The 24,473-nt window shown below is 43.0% G+C and overlaps 1 protein-coding gene across 1 annotated transcript in view; it reads right to left on the bottom strand.

Annotated features, from left to right (window-relative positions):
* The window catches only part of LOC129104870 (tyrosine-protein kinase CSK), a 40,385-nt gene that overhangs the window by 3,144 nt on the left and 12,768 nt on the right, over positions 1-24,473 (bottom strand). Inside the window, exons 2-9 of the mRNA XM_054615735.1 lie at positions 14,852-14,935; positions 11,057-11,170; positions 10,039-10,151; positions 5,177-5,396; positions 1,548-1,641; positions 971-1,036; positions 749-848; positions 569-659 (exon numbers count right to left, since the gene is read on the bottom strand). Of these exons, the coding sequence (XP_054471710.1) occupies positions 569-659; positions 749-848; positions 971-1,036; positions 1,548-1,641; positions 5,177-5,396; positions 10,039-10,151; positions 11,057-11,170; positions 14,852-14,866 (813 nt within the window). The 5' untranslated portion in view covers positions 14,867-14,935. The remainder of the gene's footprint in view (positions 1-568; positions 660-748; positions 849-970; positions 1,037-1,547; positions 1,642-5,176; positions 5,397-10,038; positions 10,152-11,056; positions 11,171-14,851; positions 14,936-24,473) is intronic.

Genomic DNA, 24,473 nt, shown 5'->3' with positions numbered 1-24,473 from the left:
TTCAGCATGGATGGATTATTTGTTTTATTAATAGTTTATTAAGATTGATTCATGTTAGCATCTTAAATTGTCCTAATCTCTGTTCTAGGTTCCATATATATGTCAACAAAAATACTATTTCCACATATTTGGATTTTTTTAGATGACAAGGTTGCCACTACTCTCATATCTGTACAAGAAATATAAAGCTACTGCTAGGAGTTGGTTAGCTTAGCTTAGCATAAAGACTGAAAACAGGGGAAAACAGCTAGCCTGGCTGTGGAAAAAAAACAACACAACATGTATCTTTGATGCTCACTAATCAACACGGTGTATGTGGTTTGTTAAATCCATATGTTACATTGTGTACTGTTAGGTGCCAAACTACTAGTTAGGGAGCGGTTGCCAGGCAACCAGCGGAAAAACTCCAGGAGGTACAGCTGCCAGCCAAGAAATAGCCCCCTGCATAATCCCCCGTAAAAAGAGATTACACAAACCACACATTTTTTTTCCAATAGTGTTTCTACATGTTTTGAAAGATGGCAAGACTTGTAAAAATAAAAAATAAAAATAAAAAACAGTGACAAACCTTTGCCATGTACTCTGTGACGATGTAGAGACTGCCCCTCTCCTCGACAATTACCCCTAGTAACTGCACCAGGTTGTTGTGCCTCAGTTGCCTGAAAAAAATGTGATGAAAAAATAATCTGTGATAGAACACAATTTTTTATTTGAAAGAGAAAGGAAGTGTGAAGTCAGAAGATCTTACGTCATGACGGAGGCCTCGGCGATGAAAGCCTGCGCTGTGGCGTCATTTTTGATACACTTGACCGCCACCTTGTTCCCTCTGTAGTCCCCTACCATCACATCTGACGGGGACACAGACAGGGGGGGAGAGAGAGAGAGTTTAAGTACAATATGGGACTTGACCATGACCCTTTTGTTACTATGGCTCAGATGTATGAAAATGAAATGATGCAGAGATCCTCACCTCCAAACTCCCCTTTGCCAATGGTCTGCAGGAGTTTCAGCTCCTTTCTGTTCAAGGCCCAGCCGCCTGCCAAGAGAGGACAGATCAATTTAGGAGACTTCACAGTCGATTATAGTCATGCTACAAGTCTAATAATATTACTGCAAAACACCCAGAGAAATATATATGTATATATTCACTAACAAGTTTCAAAGACATCTTCTAGTCATAGTCAGAGTTCTACTTTCTGAATGATGCATCTGTTATTTGGGAGGAAAAGTGTTTTGTTTTTTTATCCGAACAGTTAGCGTTAAAGAGTTAGCGGGTCTGACGGGTAGATGACGAAGAACAAAGAAAGTCAGAGGAAGACTCTGGTTGACCTTGGGAACTGCTGAAGCCCAGCAGTGGTCCCAAGACACACCAGGATTAATTACCCCTCTGTTGATGAATGCTATTAGGACCAGACGCGGGCGCCGTCTGCACGGTGTGCGTGTGCCACAGAATGTACGCTTGCGAGGTTATGGTGACAGTTCGTAAACACAATAATGTCCCAGTGTCCCCTGTGGAGCGGCGTTTAATGAGCTCAGTGTGTACTTACTCCTTGAGAACTCGTCTTGTGCTGCCACCGTTCCCTCCATCAACTTGGGTTTGATCAGCCGGGTGCAGAGGCCATCGGCGTCTTTGGTGTAGTGCTGGGGAGAGACAAGAGACAATTACATGCATTGTTTATTTATTATATACGTGAAGACAAAAGTCAGTGGGTAAAGGTTGGAGATTACGATAGAAATCCTTTGTTGTCTTTTTCAAAAAGGTTTTGATAGTCTGACTTTTACAAGAAATCTAATATCTGCAGATTATACCGCACTCTCACTCGGCCGTCTTAGACCTACTGAATGATCGAGGACTGATGTTGAAAGAACAAAATCTGAGCGGTGGATCTGTGTACAAGCTTATGAAGATTCAGGTGAGAGTTGATGTGCGGAAGCTCGGTCGATTTCATGCGTACGGGGGTATCAGTGGTGTTCACCAAGAAGAGAGACACGAGGGAAACTTTTATCAACACGCATCAACGTTGAAGAGGAGGATGGTTGTCTTGAGAAAATCCCCTGCAACAAAAGATGGAATGAAACAGAAGGAGATAAGAGGAGGTAATGCTTATTTGAGAACTTCGCTACTCAAATCAGCTCCAACTCCGAGGGGAATTGTTAGGTTTTGATGGGATAATAATAGTAATTGAGTTCTTTCTTCTGTAGTTTTTTCTTTCAGTTTTACGCTTGTCTCATACTCGGACATTACTGCAATAAACGCAATTCTCTGAAACCCAACCGTATTGCAATCATTCATCGTTTGAGGTGACAGGATGAATGAACCCCTGCTGAGGATAGATGGTATGCAGGAGGCTCTTTAGAGGAGCTGTGAAGGCTTTAGTGGGAACCATCAGAAGCAGGAGGAGGAGGAGGAGGAGGAGAAGAAGTGTGTGGGTGTGGGAGAGAGGTCAATGCATCTGATCTTTCACCCCTCCAGCTACGCAGCAAAACCAAACAACCCGTCGATATCTGCTCATCCTCCTGAAATCAGGTTAGACGTTGTGACCTTGTGAACGCAGACGCCACGTTTCGGTGATATTCTACAAACGTGAGGGAGAAAAGAAGCTGAAAATGTGTTTGAAAAAAAAAAAAAAAGAGTTTTCCTGAAAGAAACATGGGTCATCCCACCTGTGTGTGATTAGTAAAGAGCAAATCAATTAAAACAAGAGAAGACGCTACCCCACCGACAACAAAACAAATGGTATGTGTTAATGTTATACAACTGCAGCATGGCGAATTGACCACAGAGTGTATGTCGCCATGGCGACCACCAGGGGGCAGCATGGTGAAGGAGGGGGGGGGGGGGGGTCAGCTCCACTACATTGTTTAGGACTGAGACTCACATGTGTGACCACATATGTTGAACAACAACACGCATAAACTCAATTACACAAATGTAGATTTAACACTTTTAGACAAGTCGGATTGTTGCATAATTAGCCCTGCTTGTTTAACACTTACAAAAGTCTCTTAATGCGTGAAAATGTATTTTTAGCACACAATGGTGCTGGATAAATCGAGGTTCCTCCCATATGTAATTCAAGCAGAAGGGTGTAATCACAGAGTAAAAATACTAAATGAGGATTGTAGCTGAAAAGAAACTTTCCCCGTGTTGTCACACCCTTTTTAAATAACATGTCTTTGTTTCACCCCAGCAGAATCACTGCATTCATGTGACACATAGCGACACTGTGGCTGCTGTGATTGACAGGGAGGAGGCCCTGTGTGTGTCAGCGTATATATATATATATATATATATATATATATATATATATATATATATATATATATATATATATATATATATATATGTGTGTGTGTGTGTGTGTGTGTGTGTGTGTGTGTGTGTGTGTGTGTGTGTGTGTGTGTGTGTGTGTGTGTGTGTGTGTGTATGTAGATGTATGTGACGCCTGCTGCGACGGGCCAATGAGAGCGAGCCGGATAAACACACAAGAATGCCAGGCATCCTCTCACAGCCTGTTATGGAGCGAAAGGAGAAGACACAGGGGAATGCAGACGGCAGAGAGGATAAAGATGTAGTGAGAATGAGAGAGAGAGAGAGAGAGAGAGAGAGAGAGAGAGAGAGAGAGAGAGAAACTGAGGGCGGGCGAGGCAAAAGGAAGAGGTTTAAGGTGGATAACAAAGAGAGGAGGAGAGGAAGCAATATGCCAGGTATACACGAGGGAGGTGGAGGAAGGAAGTGGAGGCAGAAGCAAGCCTGGAGGGTGTAAAGAGAGAGAGAGAGAGAGAGAGAGAGAGAGAGAGAGAGAGAGAGAGAGAGAGAGAGAGAGAGAGAGAGAGAGAGAGATAAGATTGCAGTGGGCTGATAAGGAGAATGCAGCGTGGATGGAGATGGTTTCGGTGCCAGCTGGCACATTCCTGTCGTCCACTTCCAAACGCCCCGCGAGGCAAAGAGATGGGGTCCAATTAAAAGTGTGATAGGCGCCAATCCAGCTCCTCTCTTTATCTGAGAGGATGAAAGGCCCCTGTCTCTCTCTCTCTCTCTCTCCTCCCCTCTGCCATCAATGTCTCACGTCTTCCCCTCTCCACGCTCTGTCCTTCCCCTGAACCGGCTCGCAGATAACAGGCAGCGAGTGAGACGATCAGACAGCTTTTTGAAGAATGTGAACAAGTACTTGAGTCAGATTTTCAAGGGGGGAAACCCATTGGGACACTGAATGTGTGTGTGTGTACGTGTGTGTGTGTGTGTGTGTGTGTGTGTGTGTGTGTGTGTGTGTGTACGTGTGTGTGTGTGTGTGTGTACGTGTGTGTACGTGTGTTCCTTGTGTTTACAGAGTTATGTAATCAAACTGCTGCATGATTGTTAAACACTGGCACGCTGTTTTGAGCTGGATTCCAAGTTTAAATCGTAACATGATAAATATACCATATAGACATAAACTCATGAACCAGACCCGGATGCTTTAAAAGACCAACGTGATTATGACTCGAAACAAAGTGAGAACTAATGCAAAGTGGCATGAGACAGCTTTTTGGGGCACGTGTCTACAGGTTTAGATTGTCGATTTTTTTTTTACGCTTGGATTGAAAACAAGAGCTGACGAAAATCCAATACAGCCTCCTGGGGCTGTTATTAATGAATGGCTCTAAAGATTATTTTCTTGATTAGTCATTTGGTTTATTTTATGTCAGAAATGGTGAAGAATGCCCATCATAATTTAAATATGAACTAAAAATATTCAGTTAACCATCACAGAAAATCCTCACAACGATTAATAAATGATAAAAAATAGTTGCAGATGTTTTGTGTGACGACCAACTGGCTCCTTCCAACTCTCCAGTCTTCCTGAGGGAAACTATGATGAGGCATAAAGTTTGCATGGAGCCTGAAAAATGTTGTGCTACATCTCTCTGGCTTTCAGGAAAGCGGAAGAATCTTCTGGGGCAACATGAAACAAGGATGACATTTATGTAGAGAATGTCAGTGTGTGGTCAAAGGTTTCGATTCGTGGCCAACAACTTCCTTTAACCGCCCTCTCTGTGGTTCAGCTGAAACACTGTGACTTTCCATTCCCACCAGCTGGCACTAATAATGAGTAGCCAATTGTTCTTTTGAATCCGCCATGGGTAATATGGGTACTGAGAGAGGGACATTAGGAGAAGATGGGATTCCCCTCACCTCGACCAGCTGCATGAGGTTCTCGAAGTACTCCTCCTCGTCTATGGTGAGCTTGCCGTTGTGGTAGATGATGCGGTAGTGCTCCACCTTGCCGTCGCAGCTGACGCACAGGGTGTAGTCGCCGGGGTAGTTGGTGCTCTCCCTCACCAGGAACAAGCCCGTCTCCGGCGGGTAGAGGAGCCGCTCGGCCTGCTCCCGAGTTATCTTCCCGTGGAACCAGCTGCAATGAGAGGGGCAGACCGTTAACGGCAAGACGGGGGGGGGGAACAATTATGGAGAGGTAGTGTGAAAAAAGAAAGAGGAGCAGATATGAAGAGGGAGGAAAAAGTTAAGGACAAGGAGACGGTGAGTCAGACGTCAAAATGACAAACAGGGACAAAGGATGTGAGCTAAGAGAAGGGAGCGAGGCTGGTTTGAGATTCAAAAACATGGCATGTACTGTTTTCATGCCCACACATACAGCACACGTTTATATAACAATCGTGGACTATTAAAGAGAAGACTCTGATCCATGCACCACCACAACTGAAATCCCCATCTGCTTTGTGCCAGCAAGTCGTTGCTGACCGCAGCCCTCCTCGGAAATGAGAAGTGAAAAATTAGAGCGGGTCGCAGTGATGGGAACTTCCGGTCCGTTCGGCTCGAGCAGAGCAGAGCGGGGCGGGGTCGCCTCGACTCCAGGGAAGTCAGTGAGAAAGTACCTGGACCCAAACAACAGGATGCATGGTGCTCACACACACACGCACACACACGCACACACACACGCAAGGAGCCCGAGGCAGAGTGGGAAACTGACGCTCAGGCACTGCAATAACAGGAAAATGCTCAGACGAGGCGGTTGGGACGAACAGAGCCGAGTCACCAGTTCCTGGCTGGGATCAGGGAGACCAGGAGATGGACTGGATAAAGACTTTGATTTGTTTTAACTCAGGATTCTGGATTGATAAAATAAAAATAATAATTTCTGTACTGAGAAACTTCAACAAACCAGAATTAAATGTCTGTCTGAACCCTGCTGTGTTTATCAATGGGCTGGATTTGGCTTCTCCGTCTGATCACTGGTGATGGAAAACTACAGCGGCAACACGTCACAAAATCAGACTGGGTGTAAATCATCATTTGTCGTATTTTTTTGTATTACCTACTAACTACACGCCTGCAAACATGGTGAGCACTGTCAGGAACCCGGATAAGGCGTTTACATGTGTAACGCATATCTGGATTTCGTCCTCCACTGCTCATTTCAAATCTCTTCATTGCACAATCCTCACTGGGTTTCTGGATTTAACAGCAAATGAATTGTAACCTGTGATCTGCAAAATGTTCAAGTGTTATGTATGTAAGATCTGAGTCCTCAATGTATCAATCATCTGTGGTCCGCAGCTCACACACACACACACACAAACACACACACACACACACACCACATCCCATTGACACACACACACCACCATCCCATTGATTCACGTCACTCCTCATGTGAAAAGGTCGCATAAGCGGCAAACAGTGGCAGCCCACAGGGTCTCTGTCACCCTCATGGGTAGTGAAGTAGCGGCCTCCACACGAAGCCGAGGCCCTTGTGGCAAAGCGGCTTAGAGCGGGTTGAGTTGATTAGATCAGCGCAGGCGTTTTTTGCGATGGACAGCGGGCTCCTTAACTCCCGCTAATCCGAGAGCAGGGCGCCCAGCGTGGACGGCACAGACACACAGACACACACCAGCTGTTCTGTCCACGGCAATTAACTGCTGTTGTCGTATACATTACAGCATACTGAAATAAAGGCGCAAAACATGTGGTAAACAACAGGGAGGAGGGCAGGGGGGCCTGAACACCCCGGCTTTCTTTAGTGGGAGGTGCACGTTAAGGGTGGTAGATGTCTGCCACACGGGGGCAGCAGAGAGAACAGGCTGTTGGGACGCCAGCGAGGGAGGCGAGGACTGCATCTACTGCCGAGTATCAATCGGTCAGGGCGCGAACGGGGTCAGGAGGAACCACAGCTGAACCCTTATGTAACCCAGAAAAGAAGGAGAGGTCTTCTCCGAGACATCTGTTAGAGATCCATAACTGAAATCAGCGAGTCCCCGTGGGTTACGGCCGATGGTTCCAGAAGAAAGACTTCTGATGACTTGAGTTGTTTTGGAAAACACATCTCGAGGGCAGAAGTAAGGACATGAGGTCATCAAGTAGAACCATGCAAACTGTTTCAGAGTCTTTTCATTCCTTTAAGTGTAATTAGTGGAAAGAGAGAGGAAAAAGCGGACTACTCGTCAGACTCGCAGGAATCACAACATGATCAATCAAAGTGGCCAACTCTGAAGTTAAATCTAATCAGAGCAGCAAAGTAGGAGCTAGCATTGGAGTTTAGTAGCTTGTGCTGTTGTTGTTGTTGTGTTTGCAAAGCCCTCCCTCCCTCTTCAGACCACAAATGCAGCGACGCGCCTGAGCATGGTGACCCCCCGTGACCATGTTGAAAACGGTGCAGACAGGCGGCGTGAGTGGTGGCAGAGGGAGAGGTTAAAGCTCTCAGCAGCAGTTGACGAAGTGAGACAAAGAGGGTCAGAAGTCTATTTAAATGTTTCCGGCCAACAGGATGTGACAGTGGCATACCATCAACTCTGTACACACTGCTGCACAGCGTAACGCAAAGGATGTGTCGGCTGAGTCACACAAGACAGCCCCTGATACTGTAATGCCAGTATTGTTATTATATTGGAGATTGTATTCCCTATAACACTGAGAAGATGAAATAAATATGTTTGAGGTGAAACTTCCCCAGTTGATATATATTGATACATTTTTTTTTTCTTTTTGAAATCTAATGCTGACTTTTAGTGGATTTAGGAGAAAATCTACAGATGCAAAAAGACAAAGTAATAAAACAATTCCCTAAATGTGTATTTGGGATTTTCATTTTTTCACTAGTCTAAAAAGATCTCAAAACTGACTAGTGCATGAAAAACAATGCTTTTGCCTGCAGTATCTCACCTTACAGACTGTATCTTTATCATGCTGCTGTATTCATTTGAATTCTCTTAAAATAAAAATAAGTCTTATTTTCTGTCTTATGTTGCTTGCTGCATTTCATTTGAAAACTTTTTATATTTTCTTTATGTATCGATTTTACGCATCCTATGTATTGATATATATGTGCATGCTGTAAATAATAGGTACTGATATTAATATTTTCAACATTATATTTTATTATTGTTTATCAGTGTTTGGTAGATTTGGATGGAAATACTGTGGTGTGTGTTCTAAGAAATACTAGAAACTTCCCCGGAGAAACCACTCAGTGTGGTACTGGGTGGTTTCTCCGGGGAAGTTTCTGGTTCGAAGTTTTTGGTTTTACCGACACTGATGATACCTGCAGTGAGGTTACATGTTATTTCGGTGTAATCTAGATCTGTAGACTCTGACGGGAAATTGGGAGGGTCTGTGTTTGGTTCTGGCCTCAGACACCTTGGTACTGAATATTAATTATGCACAAGACGTCAAACTTTCTGAGTTCTAAGTTCTAAGGACAGCAGAGTCGCTGCCCATCTTTCGGCCCTCTTCAAGAAGTACTACCCTGAGCCTTCCTCGTAGCACTTATTGTATTCGTATCAGTTCGTTGCACTTATTGTATTCGTATTCGTTTACTGCACTTATCCTATTCGTAGTAGTTTGTAGCACTTATTGTATTCGTATTAGTCTGTTGCAATTATTGTTTTCGTAGTAATTTGCCTCTGCACTATACTTTTGCTCTGGTTTATGCTTTAAGATGCTTGTTTAAGAAAGGAGATGCACTTATGACTTCTGGTGACTAGTAGTTCTCTTGAATACCTATGTTGAATACACTTCCTGTAAGTCGCTTTGGATAAAAGCGTCTGCTAAATGACTGTAATGTAATGTAATGTAATAAGCCTCAAATGACTTACACTGAAGTCTTTTTTTTTGGTTCTGTTTACATTCGTGCTATGCTTATCTTCTTCTACTCTAAAGCCCCCTGTGCTGCATGTATTGTATGAAAGGTCCTGTATAAATATAGTTTATTATCATTATTATGAACACAGTTGATCTGTGTTAGTGACTATCCTCTTCTTATAATCCTACATGTCCTCTTCACTGAAACATTTCATTAAAAGCTCCTCTCAGTCTGTAAAGTTGAACTACTCGTTTATCGTCACTTGAGGGATGTGCACAAGCGCTTTGGCAGCTTTCAGATGACATCATCTCATGGCTCTGTGATGATACTGAGCAGACTGTATGCTCTCGGCCTTCCTGTCTCGCTTCATTTGCATATGCCTTTCGTTATATTTTCCTTTTTTTTTTTTTTTTTTTTAAATAGCTGCTGTTTCAAAGAGCCTGATTCAAATGTAGTACGCAGCTGGTCCTGGCCTCTGCTGCAGCCAGACTGTAAAGACGGAATTTCCATATTTTGATGCTTTAACACACACTTTTGAAATCAACACTACATTTTCCCGCGCTGCAGGGATCTGAACGGAACGGGGGGGGGGGGGGGGTATGACAACTTGTTCACACACTTAAAAGAGAAAGAGGGCATAATGTGGCAAAGATGTAGACGACACGTAACCAAAGCTCCAATTGCTATCGCTCTTTTCACTTTCATTTCCTTTCAAAATAAAAGATTTCAGAACTGTTAACATTCTTAAACAATAGAAATAACGCTTATTCAAACCCCGTTTATAGAATTCCTTTCATCCCAAATAACACTACAGAAATATATAAAAAAAAAATAAAAAAATAAACCAATGAATGTTGAATGTATGAATGTTTATGTTTCTAAATAACTACATGAGACATTTAAGACACACAGACACAGTCGGTTTGGGTTCCTCCTCCATCACCCCCCTGGTACTTACGGCATAAGACTGAGCTTCCCTCCTGACTTGACTCCTTCCCTTTTCTGGACATAGTTAGCCGGGATGGTGCCCTCTCTGCCCACTGTGTTTCTCGCTCTGTACCAGTTGGGATCCTGAAAAGGCCAAACACGCGACAACACAGCCTTAGTACAGGTGATAATAACGGAGGTGAGCTGGAAGTCTTCCTGTGGGTGAGGAGCATTAAAGTCCCTCATGTCCCTCTCTTAACCCAGGTGGTAGCAGAAGTGAAGCAGTGGGGGCACAAAGCCACAGTACCCAACATATAGTGGAGATTAGATACCAAAATCCCTTAATTGGCATAAGTTTGTTGCAGAAATGAAGTTCTCTGGGATCTCGGGTTCTTTGCAAGCCGATATACTGAATCATGTAGCTTTTGTTTTCATGCTTGTCGACATACATTCAAATTCATTTTGCTACAGCACGCCAGTTGATGTTAATGGTATAAGGGTATGATTATTATCTATAAACTCATAGTATTGGTTCCCAATTTAACGTGAATATAAAAACAATAAAAATATGAAGAGCAATCTTAATGTTAAGACAGGAGTCAGTAATATAAAGATACTGCAGCCCAAACAAGATATTACGCATTGATTGACAGTTATGAAGTGTTATTGTTTGCTGAAACAAATCAGTTATATGGAACTGCTGCGTTGGCTATTTGTAGCTTGAAGAAGCAGCTGTTCTTTTACCCAGCAATCAATAAAATAACAACTTTAGCTATGCTTGTGTTGAGGGGGGGGATGGTACTGCTTGTCTGACAGTTCTGCAGATTTAAGATGACATGATTGTAATCTGCATGGTCACCTTTTTTTTTTTTCTCTCCCCTCTATATTGCAATTGCAAATTTCCAGTTTTTCAGAACATGATCATTAACTGGGGAAACAGGAACTGTGCCATATGATTCTATATAACGATACTTAACTGTACAACCTCATGAAGAAGTACATTAAAAAAAATCTGAAATAATGAACATTTGGCCAGGATGGCAGCTTACCCTGGTGGCTCCGATGATGGTCAGTAAATCCCCTTTACAGAAAGGCAGGTCCTGTTCGTTGGCAGTCTGGAAGTTGTACTTGGCTACACACTCTGTGCCAGACGACCATGGTGTCTACATCACGCAAGAAAGAGAGGATCCAACGTTCTGTGATTATTCACACTTAGCACCATCATTTATTATTAATTGGTTAGAAGAAAAAAGACTGATGTGATTATAACCACTACAAAATTCAGCCAAGAATTTGAGCTATCACATTTGATATCTCAAAATTAAAATTGAGTACATGCACAGATCCCTGGCAATGAACCATCTCTGCACATATGCATGCTAACACCACCCACTTCAAGGATTAGAGAGATGAATATTTCCCCCTAGGTGGTTGTGAATCTTGGCAAAAGGTTGAGGAGACTTCACTGCCCTGCAGAGAGCAGGAACTACAGAGGCAGGGAAGTTGAGATGATGAAGGGAAAAAGTTTTTCAGGCTGCCAGGCAAACTGTGAAACTAACATACCGGTTGTAATGCCTTCAACGTAGAACATTTTAGGCTGATTTTTTTTACATTGCCATAGGAAACCTACAAAACATCAGGCGGCAACTTCCAGGTCTGTAAATTGAAGATAATGCGGAAGTGCCTTAAACTTGCATTCTTTCTAATGGCCATCAGAGGGCGGCTCCTCTGGTTTCTAAAAAAAAGTATGATTGTATAGAAGTCTATGAGAAAATAAACCTTCCTCTCGCTTGATTTATTACCTCAGTAAACATCGTAAACATGAGTTTATGGTCTCAATCTCTAGTTTCAAGTCTTCCTCAATACAGCATTATGTTCATTTAAATTATGGTCCCGTTTAGAGTAAAACAGACCATAAAGCGGAGTATACTTTAGGGCGGGGCAACGTTGTGAATAACATTACAAATATGGTCACATCCATTCATTGGTTGCGAAGAACAAAGATGGTGACGGACTAAATGCCAAAATCAAGGCTTAAAAAATACAAAAAAACCAATGGGTGATGTCAAAACCACTTTGTCCACTTCTTACATACAGTCAAGGCATAATACCAGTACAAACGCAGATACTGCACTCTGCCTTAGTATCATCTGTAGGTATGTCAGGGGAGAATTTGTATCGATAATAAAAATGTGTTTCAGCTTTCTGGTCTATTTTAACTTGTTTTTAAGGGAATAAACATTAATTTGATTCTTTATAGTCCAAAGCTGACAGGAATTAAAAGCAACTCTGTTTTGCTCATTTGCTGTCAGTCTGCTATACAAATTGCTAATCATGGCCATCTCACCAGGGCTTATTAAACTAAACTAAACTGTTAGAACAAACCACCTGCTCACATGATGTTTCATGTGTTTGTTCTTCCAACAGATCTGTCTAAGGTCATTAACTAGCCCTTTGTCCTATGCCTGCTGGGACATTCTTCAGTGTTTCTGTGAACCCTCAACAGATGAAATAAATAAATTAAACCTAACCCAGAGTGCTACGCACACAGGCGGGACATCTTTCACCCTCAGCTCCACACAACAGAGCAGAGGTAAAAAACAAAACACCACAAAACCCCAGTGTGTGTTTGCTGTGTCTTCCAAATACAAAAATAATCTGTGCCGTCTGTGAGGGACATCTCCTGTTCTCTGGCTCATCTTAAATAAAGTCATTATAACACAGTCGCTGCCTCTGAATTTGCTTTTCTGAATACGTCTTGAAATGCCAGCTGCGCTCATTGTCAGTCACTCTGAATAATGTAAACGTGGCGGCAACATGCCTAAAAATACAAATGAAAATGACAGCTGGGATGAGGATGCTTCACGCATTGAGTTTGCGGCCGTTTGTTTCGGCACGGCGGATTTGATCAAAAACATAAACACGATAGAAAGGATGAGATGAAACGAGAAAGCCTGAGTACAAAGCAGCAGGTGCGAGGGAGCCGGTGGGGTCCTCGTATGAGCCGCTTTATTCCTGACAACACCTACGGCTGAGCGCGTCTGAATCAGCTTCAGTCAATACTGCGTGGTGAGTTCGGACCACTGGCGACGGCAAATAAAAAAATAAATTCACCTTTGAATCACCACTGTTATTAACTTCGGGAAAAAAAGGACGATATGAAAACTGGTTTAACTGGACAGAATGTGTTACTGGGGATATTTCCTTTGATCATTTAAAAACGTAGCCTAGAAGAAAACCACAGGTTACATCTAACCTGAAGTTGCACTCATATATTTTAATATCAAACATAGGCTTCCCCTTTTCCACCCCATTTACCTCCATTACATTTTTTCTGAAAATGTTAAAACGGCGTATTCACGTAAGGGGCTTCCCCCTGCATAGTCAAATATATTTGAAGGTCAATCGTTTATAGTATTTCAACTCTAGCTCACCTCCTGAGTGACCTACAAGCCACTTCTTCTTTTCTTTTTTAACCAAATGCTTATAGATGCACAACAAAAACTGAATCTTTGACATTTTGGTCACAGGTTGGTATGATTAGCAACAGGTCACAATGCTGCTGCTCAATACAGTCTGGGTCCAAAGAATTCTGTGACCTTCTGACCTACAAAAACCTACTAGATAGTTTTAGAACGAGGTATCAGTCTTAAGCCAAAGTCACAATGAGTCTGCGATACATTAATGGTGCTTTAAAGTTTCCTGTCAGGGTCTAGACTCTAGAACTTTAAAGCACCATTAATGTATCGCAGACTCTAGACTCTAGAGGCTCAAATGGACCAAATAATCTGACATGATTATTGATTGTGGCGTTACAACATCAATCATTATTGGTTGCAATTAGGATTCTCTATCAAAAACTTGAGAAAGCTAGTAAGAAAAATAAATCCAGCCTCAATCTTTTTTTGTAGTGGAGCGCTGTGGTGTGCCAGATCAAAAACAACCTGGATCAATAAAGGACATGTGAAGGCAGGATGCGGGAGAGAAAGTGATCTGAAGAGAGCACTTGTGAAGCATTAGTTGAACCTCTGCCACGGTCGGGTCATTTGAAACGGCTACAGACTGAGCCGGGCCCTTTGATGGATGTGTGCTCACCAGCTATGTGCATTCATGCATCGCTACAGATCTGGGATTCTGTCAGCACCTCATGCTCACGTTCGTGTATGTGCATGCTCGTTAGTTAATCTTTATGGAGACAAGTCGTCACGGTGAAACTGACACACGTGAGAGGCGGGTATCGAGGCCGGGCAAAATGACTAAAAAGTTTATATTTTGAATATTTACAATACATAAAAAGGTGTATCTTTTTATTCCCCTCAATTCCTCTCAGTATGGTGGAAACTAAATATGTAAAAGTGCCAAATTCCTTCCACATACTGCTGAAACAACAAGTTAACTAATCAGATGAGAGAAATCTAATCACCAATAATTTGATAATTGATCAACTGAAGCAAATACACATAAAATTCTCTGGTTCCAGCTTCAGAATTTGCTGCTTTATTCTGTTATGATCATTACAAACTGATTCACTTTTGATTTTGGTTCGAAAAAACAAGTAATTTAAAGAAGTCACATTGGAACAGTTTTACATTTTTTTATGTCATTTTATACACCTGAAAATGTTTTGCTGATTAACTGGTAATAGCTATGATCATTAGTTGCAGCTTCATCCGTAGTTTACATTTGAACGTCTTTCTTCCTTGTTAATATGGACTGTTAGCTACTGCTTGTTCAGATGCGTGCAGTTGTATGAAATGTAGAGCAGGTGGTGTGTAGAAAGTGTTTGCCTATATGTAAACATGTGCACTGGGTAGGTAATTGTGGGGCAAAGATAATTGACTTACGTGCATCCCAGACATGGTGAAGGGAATTGGGCAGCCGGTGTCCTCAGGCAGGTAGCGGTCACTGTTCAGCTAGTACCATCAGAGCTGTAACAACGAAAACAAAGCAAGGCATTAGATATACAACAAACAATCGCTTTACTTCAGAGGATAAATGCAACACGTATTCTGTCTTGTGGCCATTGTTTTACAATCATAAGACCTCTGCTGACAATGGTCCATATTTGAATATGTTGAAAAGTGTATATTATTGTTTATAAAGTGTAACTAAACAACCACAGCCTGCTTTCCAGTCAAGTAGAAACACACGGTAAACACACGGTGCACATGCAAACTGTTAGGAGATGTGCTGCGGCAACAATGACAAATATGGGATCATAGTACTGAACGTAATAGCAAAGCACAAAAAAACTAAACAAAATCCCACCGTATCCCACTGTTGCACGGATGTCATGCACACATCTTTTTATGGGTTTAGGTCAATAAGAATTAAACAAAATAAGATAAGTTTATAGCACAAAAAATTGTGCAAAAAAAAAATCAATATCTGTGATTCCAAAGTGTGTGTTTTTACATCTCTTAACATCGCCACATGGACCTTAAAAGGTTACTACTGTCATTAATAGTCATCGACGGTGGTAAATCAGCTGCTTAAATGTGTAACATTAACAGAATGTGGCCTTCCTGCAGTATACTGCTTCCATTCAAAGCCTCTCACTTCCGACCAGCCGAGGGAACAGGAAGTTAAAAAGTGGGGAGGGAGGTGAGCGAGGGGGAGGAAGTGGCTGACGCATATTTTCCAGTGCTTTGTACGGGGGAGGGAGGAGCCTTTAGTTGGCCAGAGTGAGAGGGGGTACTTTGGCCAACTTGACAACAACTTGTGAAGAATCCAGAGCTCAATGATCCTGGTTTAAAATGTGTTCTTTAACATCTCCCTTCTCTTTGATTTCCTCTGCACTTCAGAGTAGGACACATTTAATAAGTGCACACATCTTTCACTTTGATTAAGTCCGTTTCTGGGAAAGTAACATTTTGTTTACAGAGCGAGCCAGTTGTTTTCCCCACATGCAAAGCAGCTGTGTCATTTTAGAGCCATGAAAATGATGCATCTCCTTTCAGAGGGCCTGGCCAACATGCTCCCTAAGAGCATCCATGGCCGAGCTTCACAGCGGCGCCTCATCCTGCGTTCAAACAGGAAACGGCCTAATTGCAGACCACTGCAGATCTGTGTTTGCACACTGACGGAGCCAAATATATCCAAGGCCAGGCTGCTCTGCTGCACCCAGAGGGCACCAGCTTCTTTTCCCTTTGCCTTTCTTTACATTTTTAGAGCAGCACTGCTGGAACGGAGCGGAGTGGAGTGGTGCGGCTCGGCGCGGCTCGGCTCGGCTCACCAGCCCGCAGCCACGCCACCGAGCCAGAGAGGCTGAGCGCTATTCTTATCTCTCTCCAGTGCTGAGGAATGCCTGCAAGCTATTCAAGAGCTCCGGCATCACACTGCTCACATTGCTCACTTGGAGCTCAGTAGAGGCTGCGTGTGAATTTTTTTGGGGCGAACTGTAGAGCGACGCCACTGTGTACACTTTCTCACAGAGAAGAATAAGGATCCAACGCCCATGCTGAAAATAAATGCTGAAAATAAATGCATTGAGATAACGTCCACGTTCGACGCTCAGAAAGAAGGTACTACGCCAGGTGGTATGCTCCTGTATTGTGTAACGTCACCCTAGCTGCATATCTCTGTAGTGTATGTGTTAAGACCAAAAATGGCACTGCGCCAAAAAAAAAAAAAGAAAGACAGAAAAGTGCTACGTTTATTTGGGCGTGTTGCTACAGTAACCGCTCAAAAGATAAAATACAAAACCAGGAAGTCCAGGCTTATCAGGCACCAAGACACTGCACAACAGTCCCTTTAAAAACAGGACTTTACAACTCTGGTAAATTATTGCTCCTCTGTCTTGATGCCAGCCATGTAAACAGTGAAATTAGTACCGTATTTTCCGCACTATAGGGCGCACTGGATTATAAGGCGCACTGTCAATGAATGGTCTATTTTCTATCTTTTTTCATATATAAGGCGCACCGGACTATAAGGCGCATTAAGCGAAACAAAACAGTCAGTCAGTCAAACTTCCTCCACTTCCGTACCATTGATTCATTAATGTTGAATTCTCTCGCAGCTGCTCTATTCCCATGTTCTCCTGCGTGACTGACAGCCTTGAGTTTGAAGTCTGCGTCGTAAGCGTGTCTCTTGACAGGAGCCATGTTGGGGTCCTTATACACACACACTGTAATATTATGGTGAAGCACAGTATGTATTACTCCTGACGCTCCTGACTACGGTGGCCGTAATGCTGCAAGCGGTGCGGCTTTGTAGTTTACCAAAGTCGTACTAAAACATGTTGACAGAGCGCCGTGTACCACACAAAACCGCTTCGAGGTCAGTAAGCACAACCAGAATTAATCCATATATAAAGCGCTCCGGATTATAAGGCGCACTGTCGTTTTTTGAGAAAATTAAAGGCTTTTAAGTGCGCCTTATAGTGCGGAAAATACGGTAATGGTGCAAGGTATTTTAACTGGTGTGTGTGTGTGTGTGTGTGTGTGTGTGTGTGTGTGTGTGTGTGTGTGTGTGTGTGTGTGTGTGTGTGTGTGTGTGTGTGTGTGTGTGTTTGTTTTGAATGGATTGATTGGCTTGGATTAAATACAAAGCCCCTCCGTTTGATGTTGCCCTACACAGCAATATTTTTGTTGACGAAATTAATAACGTTCTGATTTGTTGCCTAAACCGAAGTTTACATACTTATTCTAAGCCCAACCATGATGTTTTTCCTAAACCTAACCAAGTGGTTTTGTTGCCTGAAACTAGGTTTGTATACTTATTCTAAGCCAGAACATGAGTTTTTTTCTAAACCCAACTCCATAGCTTTGTTGCCTAAACCCAACGTTCCTTTTGTTCTCTAAACCCAACGTTCCTTTTGTTGCCTAACCTAAGTTTATGTACATATTTGAAACCCCCTACCACGTGATTTGTTGCCTAAACCTAACGTTCATATTGTTTTAAACCTAAGTTTATGTCATATTTTGTCTAAACCTAACGTATTCGTGATTTCGTTGCCTGAACCTAACGTTCATATTGTTGCCTAAACCTAACGTTAATTTAGTTGTCTTATCCTCAGTTTATGTACATAAATGAATCCTACCATGAAGTATATTTTGGCTTTGATGGAATACAAAGTGCCTAATGTTGCCCTGCCGAGCGGTGCATTTTATTAGTTTGTTAATCAGGGCTCTTGATTTTTTTGATGCAGTGCTATAGTTGGTCTACACACATGATCGAGGCCTAGCTGAGCGCTGGACACCAGCCTACCAGATGCATCACTTCCTTGTCCACTCAGCAACAGGAGCTGTTATTGACAGCGCCATGGCAACACACAGTAATGTAACAGCAGCCTTTTGTAGCACTTTCCAGAGTGCAGCGCTGCCATTTCTTCTGCCATGCCGGATGAGAGTAGTATTAGAACCGTTTCTGTCCTGGGTGCCATTTTCATTAGAACTAGTATCGTGTTCTACTTAAACTGTCTGTCTGCTTCTTTGTGCTCCACGTCTGCTGCTGCACTGAGAGCCGCTTTGATGAATCTAGATGAAAGTGATAAGAGAGACTGTGGGGTCTTGTTGCTCATCTACTAATCATCTCGTTACGCCACATTAATATTTCACTGCGCTGTGCCTCGAAGACAAATCCCTCTATATTCATTATACTTTTGAGAATAAAGCAATGTTTTGTTTCCGTTCTACGCCAGCATCCCGACTCCTGGAGCTACATGCTGCTCCGTTCAACACAAAACATGACGGCACTGAGCCGGCAAAAAAAACAAAAACCTGTGGCAAGACGGCGTCTTAGCTCTAAGCCACACGGGCCCAGTTAAGGTCTTCTCAAAGGTGTTGGAAAACAAATCAGCTCCATCTCTTCCACCTCATTGAGATAGTGGTGAAGAAAAGATTCCTGCTACACTCACACATTGGGGGAGGAACCAAAATACTAAAAGAAGGTTAAAAATACAGATAATAAAACAGTAACTTTGAAAAATACAAATGTGTTTCCTTTGAAAGGTATGCTGTAGTTTGTGTAGTCTGGGTCTCTGCTTGTCAGACGGTTTCTTTTGCAGCGGAGTGTGAACGCAGCATCTCATTATGCAATTTGCTTTTCTTCACTTTCAGTAAATGGTATTTGTACGGACATCATTTTACTTAAAAAAAAAAAAGAAGAAAAAACTTCATCATGATAAATAAAGCCTCTCCGACAATGGATGAAAGACTGACTTTATTCTGTGAGAGTACAGCCAAGGATGATGGAGTAATAGCACATAATTCACAATTGTAAGCCCTTCAACAAGACTAACTTAGTCTTATAAAAGCTTAAATTACCATCTTACAATTTCACAAATCAGTCTCCCGGTTCCACGTCAACAGAGAAGATCTGTCCCTTTATAGTAATAAGCCTTCTATCTCCCCATTTTCTGCTATTGAAGCAAGCTACCATTTGAGATTCCCGACATTTATCTTACACTCCAGCTCTTATTAGCTGACACTCGTCCAAAAGAAGCACAGCGCTGTTTGTGCTGGACACCTTCTATGTGAATGTTTAGCTGATTGTTGCTTCGTCAGCTTTCCCTGCATAAATAAAAGCTTGGACAGAAATCACCAAGGAGGGCTGGTGTTCAACTTAGACTGATTCCAAAACGATGGTGGCATGAGCCTTGGGTTATGTAAACCAGAAGTCGGGTCCAAGCAGGTCCAAGGCCGTCACAGCATCTACCGGAGCTTATAAATGTCTACTTTTACTCTGGGTGACAATTTAGCTTGGCTCGAATATCGGTCCATTTAAATCAGGATGTCGTTAATTGTGCCGGGGGAAATTCAATTTACTGAGCCACCATTAAACAACAGCTCCCATCAGACTCAACAAAAGGACAGCATTATATAAATCCAGCAGTAAACAACATTCCCATCAAATTCCAAGCGTGGTGAGTCAAGTTATGCCACACAAGAGCTCTGTATACTGCAGAGAGAGCACTATACACACACACACACCGTGGGAACAAGTCTATGGTAGCATGCGATCGAAACAAAGTCCTGTCATGTCAGGGTTGGTTTTGAAAATGAGAACCATGTCATGTTAGGCCAACTTCAGGTTCAGACACAGGGCTAAACACCTGTTTATGTACAGACATGTCTGTGATCAGAATGCTTGGCTACAGCTGGGCTGACAAACGAGACGTAGTATTAGACAGAGAGAAAGACGACTTGGAGCCGAGAGGGGAGGTGGAAAGGTCAAACAAACACAGGTCATTCAACTACGAGACCTGTGTTCGTGTCCCAAAGTGTTTTGAAACATTCATGACATTTTTCCTAAACCTAAATTGATTCGGTTTCCTAAACCTACGTTTGTGTACTTATCCTAAACCAAACTAAGTGGTTTTGTTGCCTAAACCAAAGTTTACGTGTTTATTCTAAGCCCAGCCATGATGTTTTTCCGAAACCGGTTTATTTTGCCTAAACCTAATGTTTGATTTGTTGCCTAAACCTTAGTTTATGAACTTATTTGAAACCCTACCATAATATTTTTCCTAAACATGATTTAGTAGTTTTGTTACGGTTTGAAAGTAGTGCTAAAAAAAAAGTGAAAATCAATATATAACATTCTGTGAGTATTGCATGAACTGCTGTGAGACTGGGTTGTATAGTATTATCCAAGTTGGTGTCGGCCTGTGTTAAAAGGTTTATTTACAGCATTGCATAACCACTCAGATTGTCTGTTTCATTGAGTCATTTATTGGTAAGTAAAGTCCAGCTATAGCTAACGAACTTTCACCCCGGCTCAGTAAAGACAGTACAGAGTTTGTATGGTAGAGCGTACCATCGGCAAAAGAAACAGGGGGGGGGAAATATGAAAATGTGTCCTACTGGGTATGCAAATACACAGTATAAGCTCACAAAAAAACACTGACGGTGCTAGAGGCTCTGCAGAATGGACAGCATGGAACTGTCAACAACAAATGACTCGTGGCTGCATCACATTTCCCTGTATGTAAAGTATTTGACAGCCGGCCTGTTTGCAACAGCAAATGATGAACACAAGTGAAGTGATTCATCAGTCAGTGAACAAATATGATGGCCCCTGGTTGGGAAATATGCAAATACAGACGAGTGGACGAAAGTGAGGTAATGGATTTCAGTGCCTGTCACCAAATTTGTATTTACCCGTCACAGTTTCATTTGTACTGGTGTCTAGAACAGACGCGTTGCTTCTTCTTAATTACAGGATAAGCCCTGCGTCTACTTGACCACTTGCGCTGTTCAAACTATAAGCCCTGGATTCCAGCAACCATGTTGAGTCGTGTGAGACAAATATAGCCCCCAAAAAAAAAGGAAACGCAGGAGGTCACAACGAGAGCAAGTGCAAGTGTAACGATAAGTGGCAGACACAGAAACCACAGACAACAACGTCTTGATTATATCACAGGGTAGTGCAAGACAGGCTGCGGTTAAATAGAAGAAGCAGAAGAAAAAAAAAAGTTATACTTCCGTTTTTTCCATTTGCTTATCATTCAGGCTCAGACATGCAGACTGGAGACAATGAGCTGAGGACGCCTGAAGCTGCTGAAGACTGGGATGTTGAATTTTAGTGAGGTTGGCAGTTAAAGCAACATTTTGACGTAGTGCGTCATTAGATTTATGTTTATATTGTAAGTCTAAAATGTCTCAAGCAAGAGATAGGGATAAGATAAGGGTGCTTACTTTGAAGTACCTGCCAACGCATAAACAGGTTAAACTAAATTAAATCAGGTTCTTAATTCTATATTACATAAATATGCTGATATAGAAATGTGTCAACCATCACTGACGCTGCCATGCCATTCAAGCTATTCCCTTATAATTTGCGGGTACATTAGACCATTGAGGACTATATTGCATATCACCAGGCAGGACTGCTTTAAGTAGGTCTTTTTCATATGGTAGTAATGATTAAGTACCTTGATTTGTCAGGTATTTAATAGGCTTTAAGATATGCTCATTTTAAAATATGTCCGTCTCCTTGCTGGAGAGAAATCAAAATTCACCTCGACAACATAAATCACGCCACTTATCGAAGAGAGAATAATAAAAAGGAGCAGATCCCAGAGTAAAAAACTAAGTTGAGAGAGACCGTGGCTTACTCAATCATTACGACCGTGCGCACGCCTCCGCCATCTGCCACATGAAACATTTCTAGCCATCTTCGCCTCCTTTTTCTTTTGGGGGTATTTTTTATTGCTGTGGTGTCGTTTTCACTGTCCCACAGAAAACTTTGTTTCCCAGCTCTCCTCTTAGGCTCAGCTGCAGGGTTGAGGTTGGTGTGGTCTTTGGACCGTTTATTCAACTTTTTTTCAAAAAGAAAATGCTGGCCAACACAACCACAGGCTTCTAGCATCAACCAGCGGCTGCACTGGAGGGATTAGAGATAAGTGCCTTGCTCAAGGGTATCTCGCTGTTAATCGTTCGGGGGGGGAAGAGGGGAAGCAAGATTAAAGACATGTCCTCCATACAGATCCACCAGATGGCTCGGAGGTTTGAACTAACAACCTCCAGTGCACGCTTTACACCCGATCACTTTACTGGCTTCATAACACGCGAAGCCGTGAATGCAACCAGGAGGACCAACAAAGAAGACAGAGGTGGCCTGCTGGAATCCTGAACGGAGCAAGAGGAAGAAAATGAATCGCATCCTTTTCTTTGCAGCAGCGCAATGGAGTCATGTGCGTGTCTAATCCACCGCCCCCCCCTTATCTTTATCTAACTGGATGAAAAATAGAGCAGCGTGACGGAGAGACCTCTCCTGGCGCAGGCAGACAGGTGGGCAGACTGGCGGCCCTTCTGCCTGCCTCTCTGACGCAACGAGTGACGGGCTCGGGCTCACCGCCGGCGGAGACAGATTACAAAAGCAGGGAGGCAGGAAGTGGAAGAAAGAAAGGAAGAGCGAAAACTCCCCCTCCCCCTTTCCTCCCCCTCTCGAGCCTCTGGGAGGCCGCTGGACTGGAGAAAGCGGAGGGGAGGAAGGGGTAGCGGCGGCTTATTGTTCGAGTGTCAGCACACACTCGACCAGGCCCGGCTATTTATATCCTCTCTATGTCCATGCAGGCGGAGGCAGGCGGAGGCAGGCGGAGGCTGGCTGCAGGAGCTTTTCATTATTGCGTACGTTACGTAGACGCTGCGTTAGACAGTCGGTCTACTGCGTGTGCTCCTTCCTCCCCTTTAGGATCCCCCCCCCTAATATTTTGGACCATGTTGGGTGCCGCATCCTCGATTGTGCACTGTTTTATAAAAAGGGCCAAGTACAAAAAATAAGCATCGTTCAATCGGCTACAAAAAAAAAATGAAGGCCAAACTATATTAACCAAACAACCCACCATTCAATCGTTGGACTTAAAGGAAGATTAAATACGTAGTCGTGTATTTCCTAGTAGGGGTCAAGCTCCGAATAAGCTGGACCCTACATGTGCACGATATCTCATGATAATGACATCACCAGGGTTTATGTTCTGAGACTTAAGGAGGCTACAATCTTTAAGAATGTTGCAGCAACTATTTTCGCAATCAATTCATTATCAGAGTCAAATTTTGTAAACAAACAAGGAAATAATTCTCTACATTTTCTCTGCAACCGACAATGTGAAGTCCTCAACTAAGGCTCCTGGAGACTGCGGTGGTGATTTTCCTCATTTTCACATTTTATGAACAAAAAAAAGATCAAATAAATTACAAATGAGTTGCAGCACCGCTGACCTGATTAAAGATATTGCACTCCGCTTCTTAAAATGCAATGTTTTTTTTATGTTAAGCAGTGTGGTGGAGAGGAATCAAAAGTTCAGTAGCAGCACTGTACGCGTGTCTGTAGTTAGGCAGACTTGGCATAAACTATGCATTAGCCATTTCCGTGCGAGATGAAGAGGCAGTACAGCAGGTGGAGGAACGCATGTGTCTGTGTTAAAAGGCGGAGTAGAACAGACGGAATGACTGAGGACCACTCTGGAGTGCAGAATGATACGTGGAGGCAGATAAGAGCAGGAAGTGATTGTGGAGAGTTGGGAGGTGGAGGGGGGGGGATGCAGGCTCGTGGGGGATTCTGGGAGGCTTTTCTGACAAGACATCTGCTTGGCAGGTGCACACACACACACACACACACACACACACACACACACACACACACACACACACACACACACACACACACACACACACACACACACACACACACACACACACACACACACACACACACACACACACACACACACACACACACTTATCACACACATGCACACTCACACACACACACACACACACACACATCCACAAAATGCCCTCATCCTCTGGCCTAATATATGCGACTACTTGCACACATATGCAAAACGCATTCTTCAACCGTGGTTTAATATATGCTGCCTCTCAAACACACGCACACGCACACACACACACACACACACACACACACACACAGAAATGGCATCAAACATCCCAGGAGGTGAGAGAGAATGAGCGAGGAGGAAGGGAGGGGGGAAGCTTGCTGCTGCTTCCATTGCCT

Source organism: Anoplopoma fimbria, chromosome 2 (genome assembly GCF_027596085.1).
Source record: "Anoplopoma fimbria isolate UVic2021 breed Golden Eagle Sablefish chromosome 2, Afim_UVic_2022, whole genome shotgun sequence".
NCBI classification, from domain to species: Eukaryota; Metazoa; Chordata; class Actinopteri; order Perciformes; family Anoplopomatidae; genus Anoplopoma; species Anoplopoma fimbria.
Note: the sequence above shows the minus strand (reverse complement) of the source record. Positions and strands in the feature narration are given on the sequence as shown.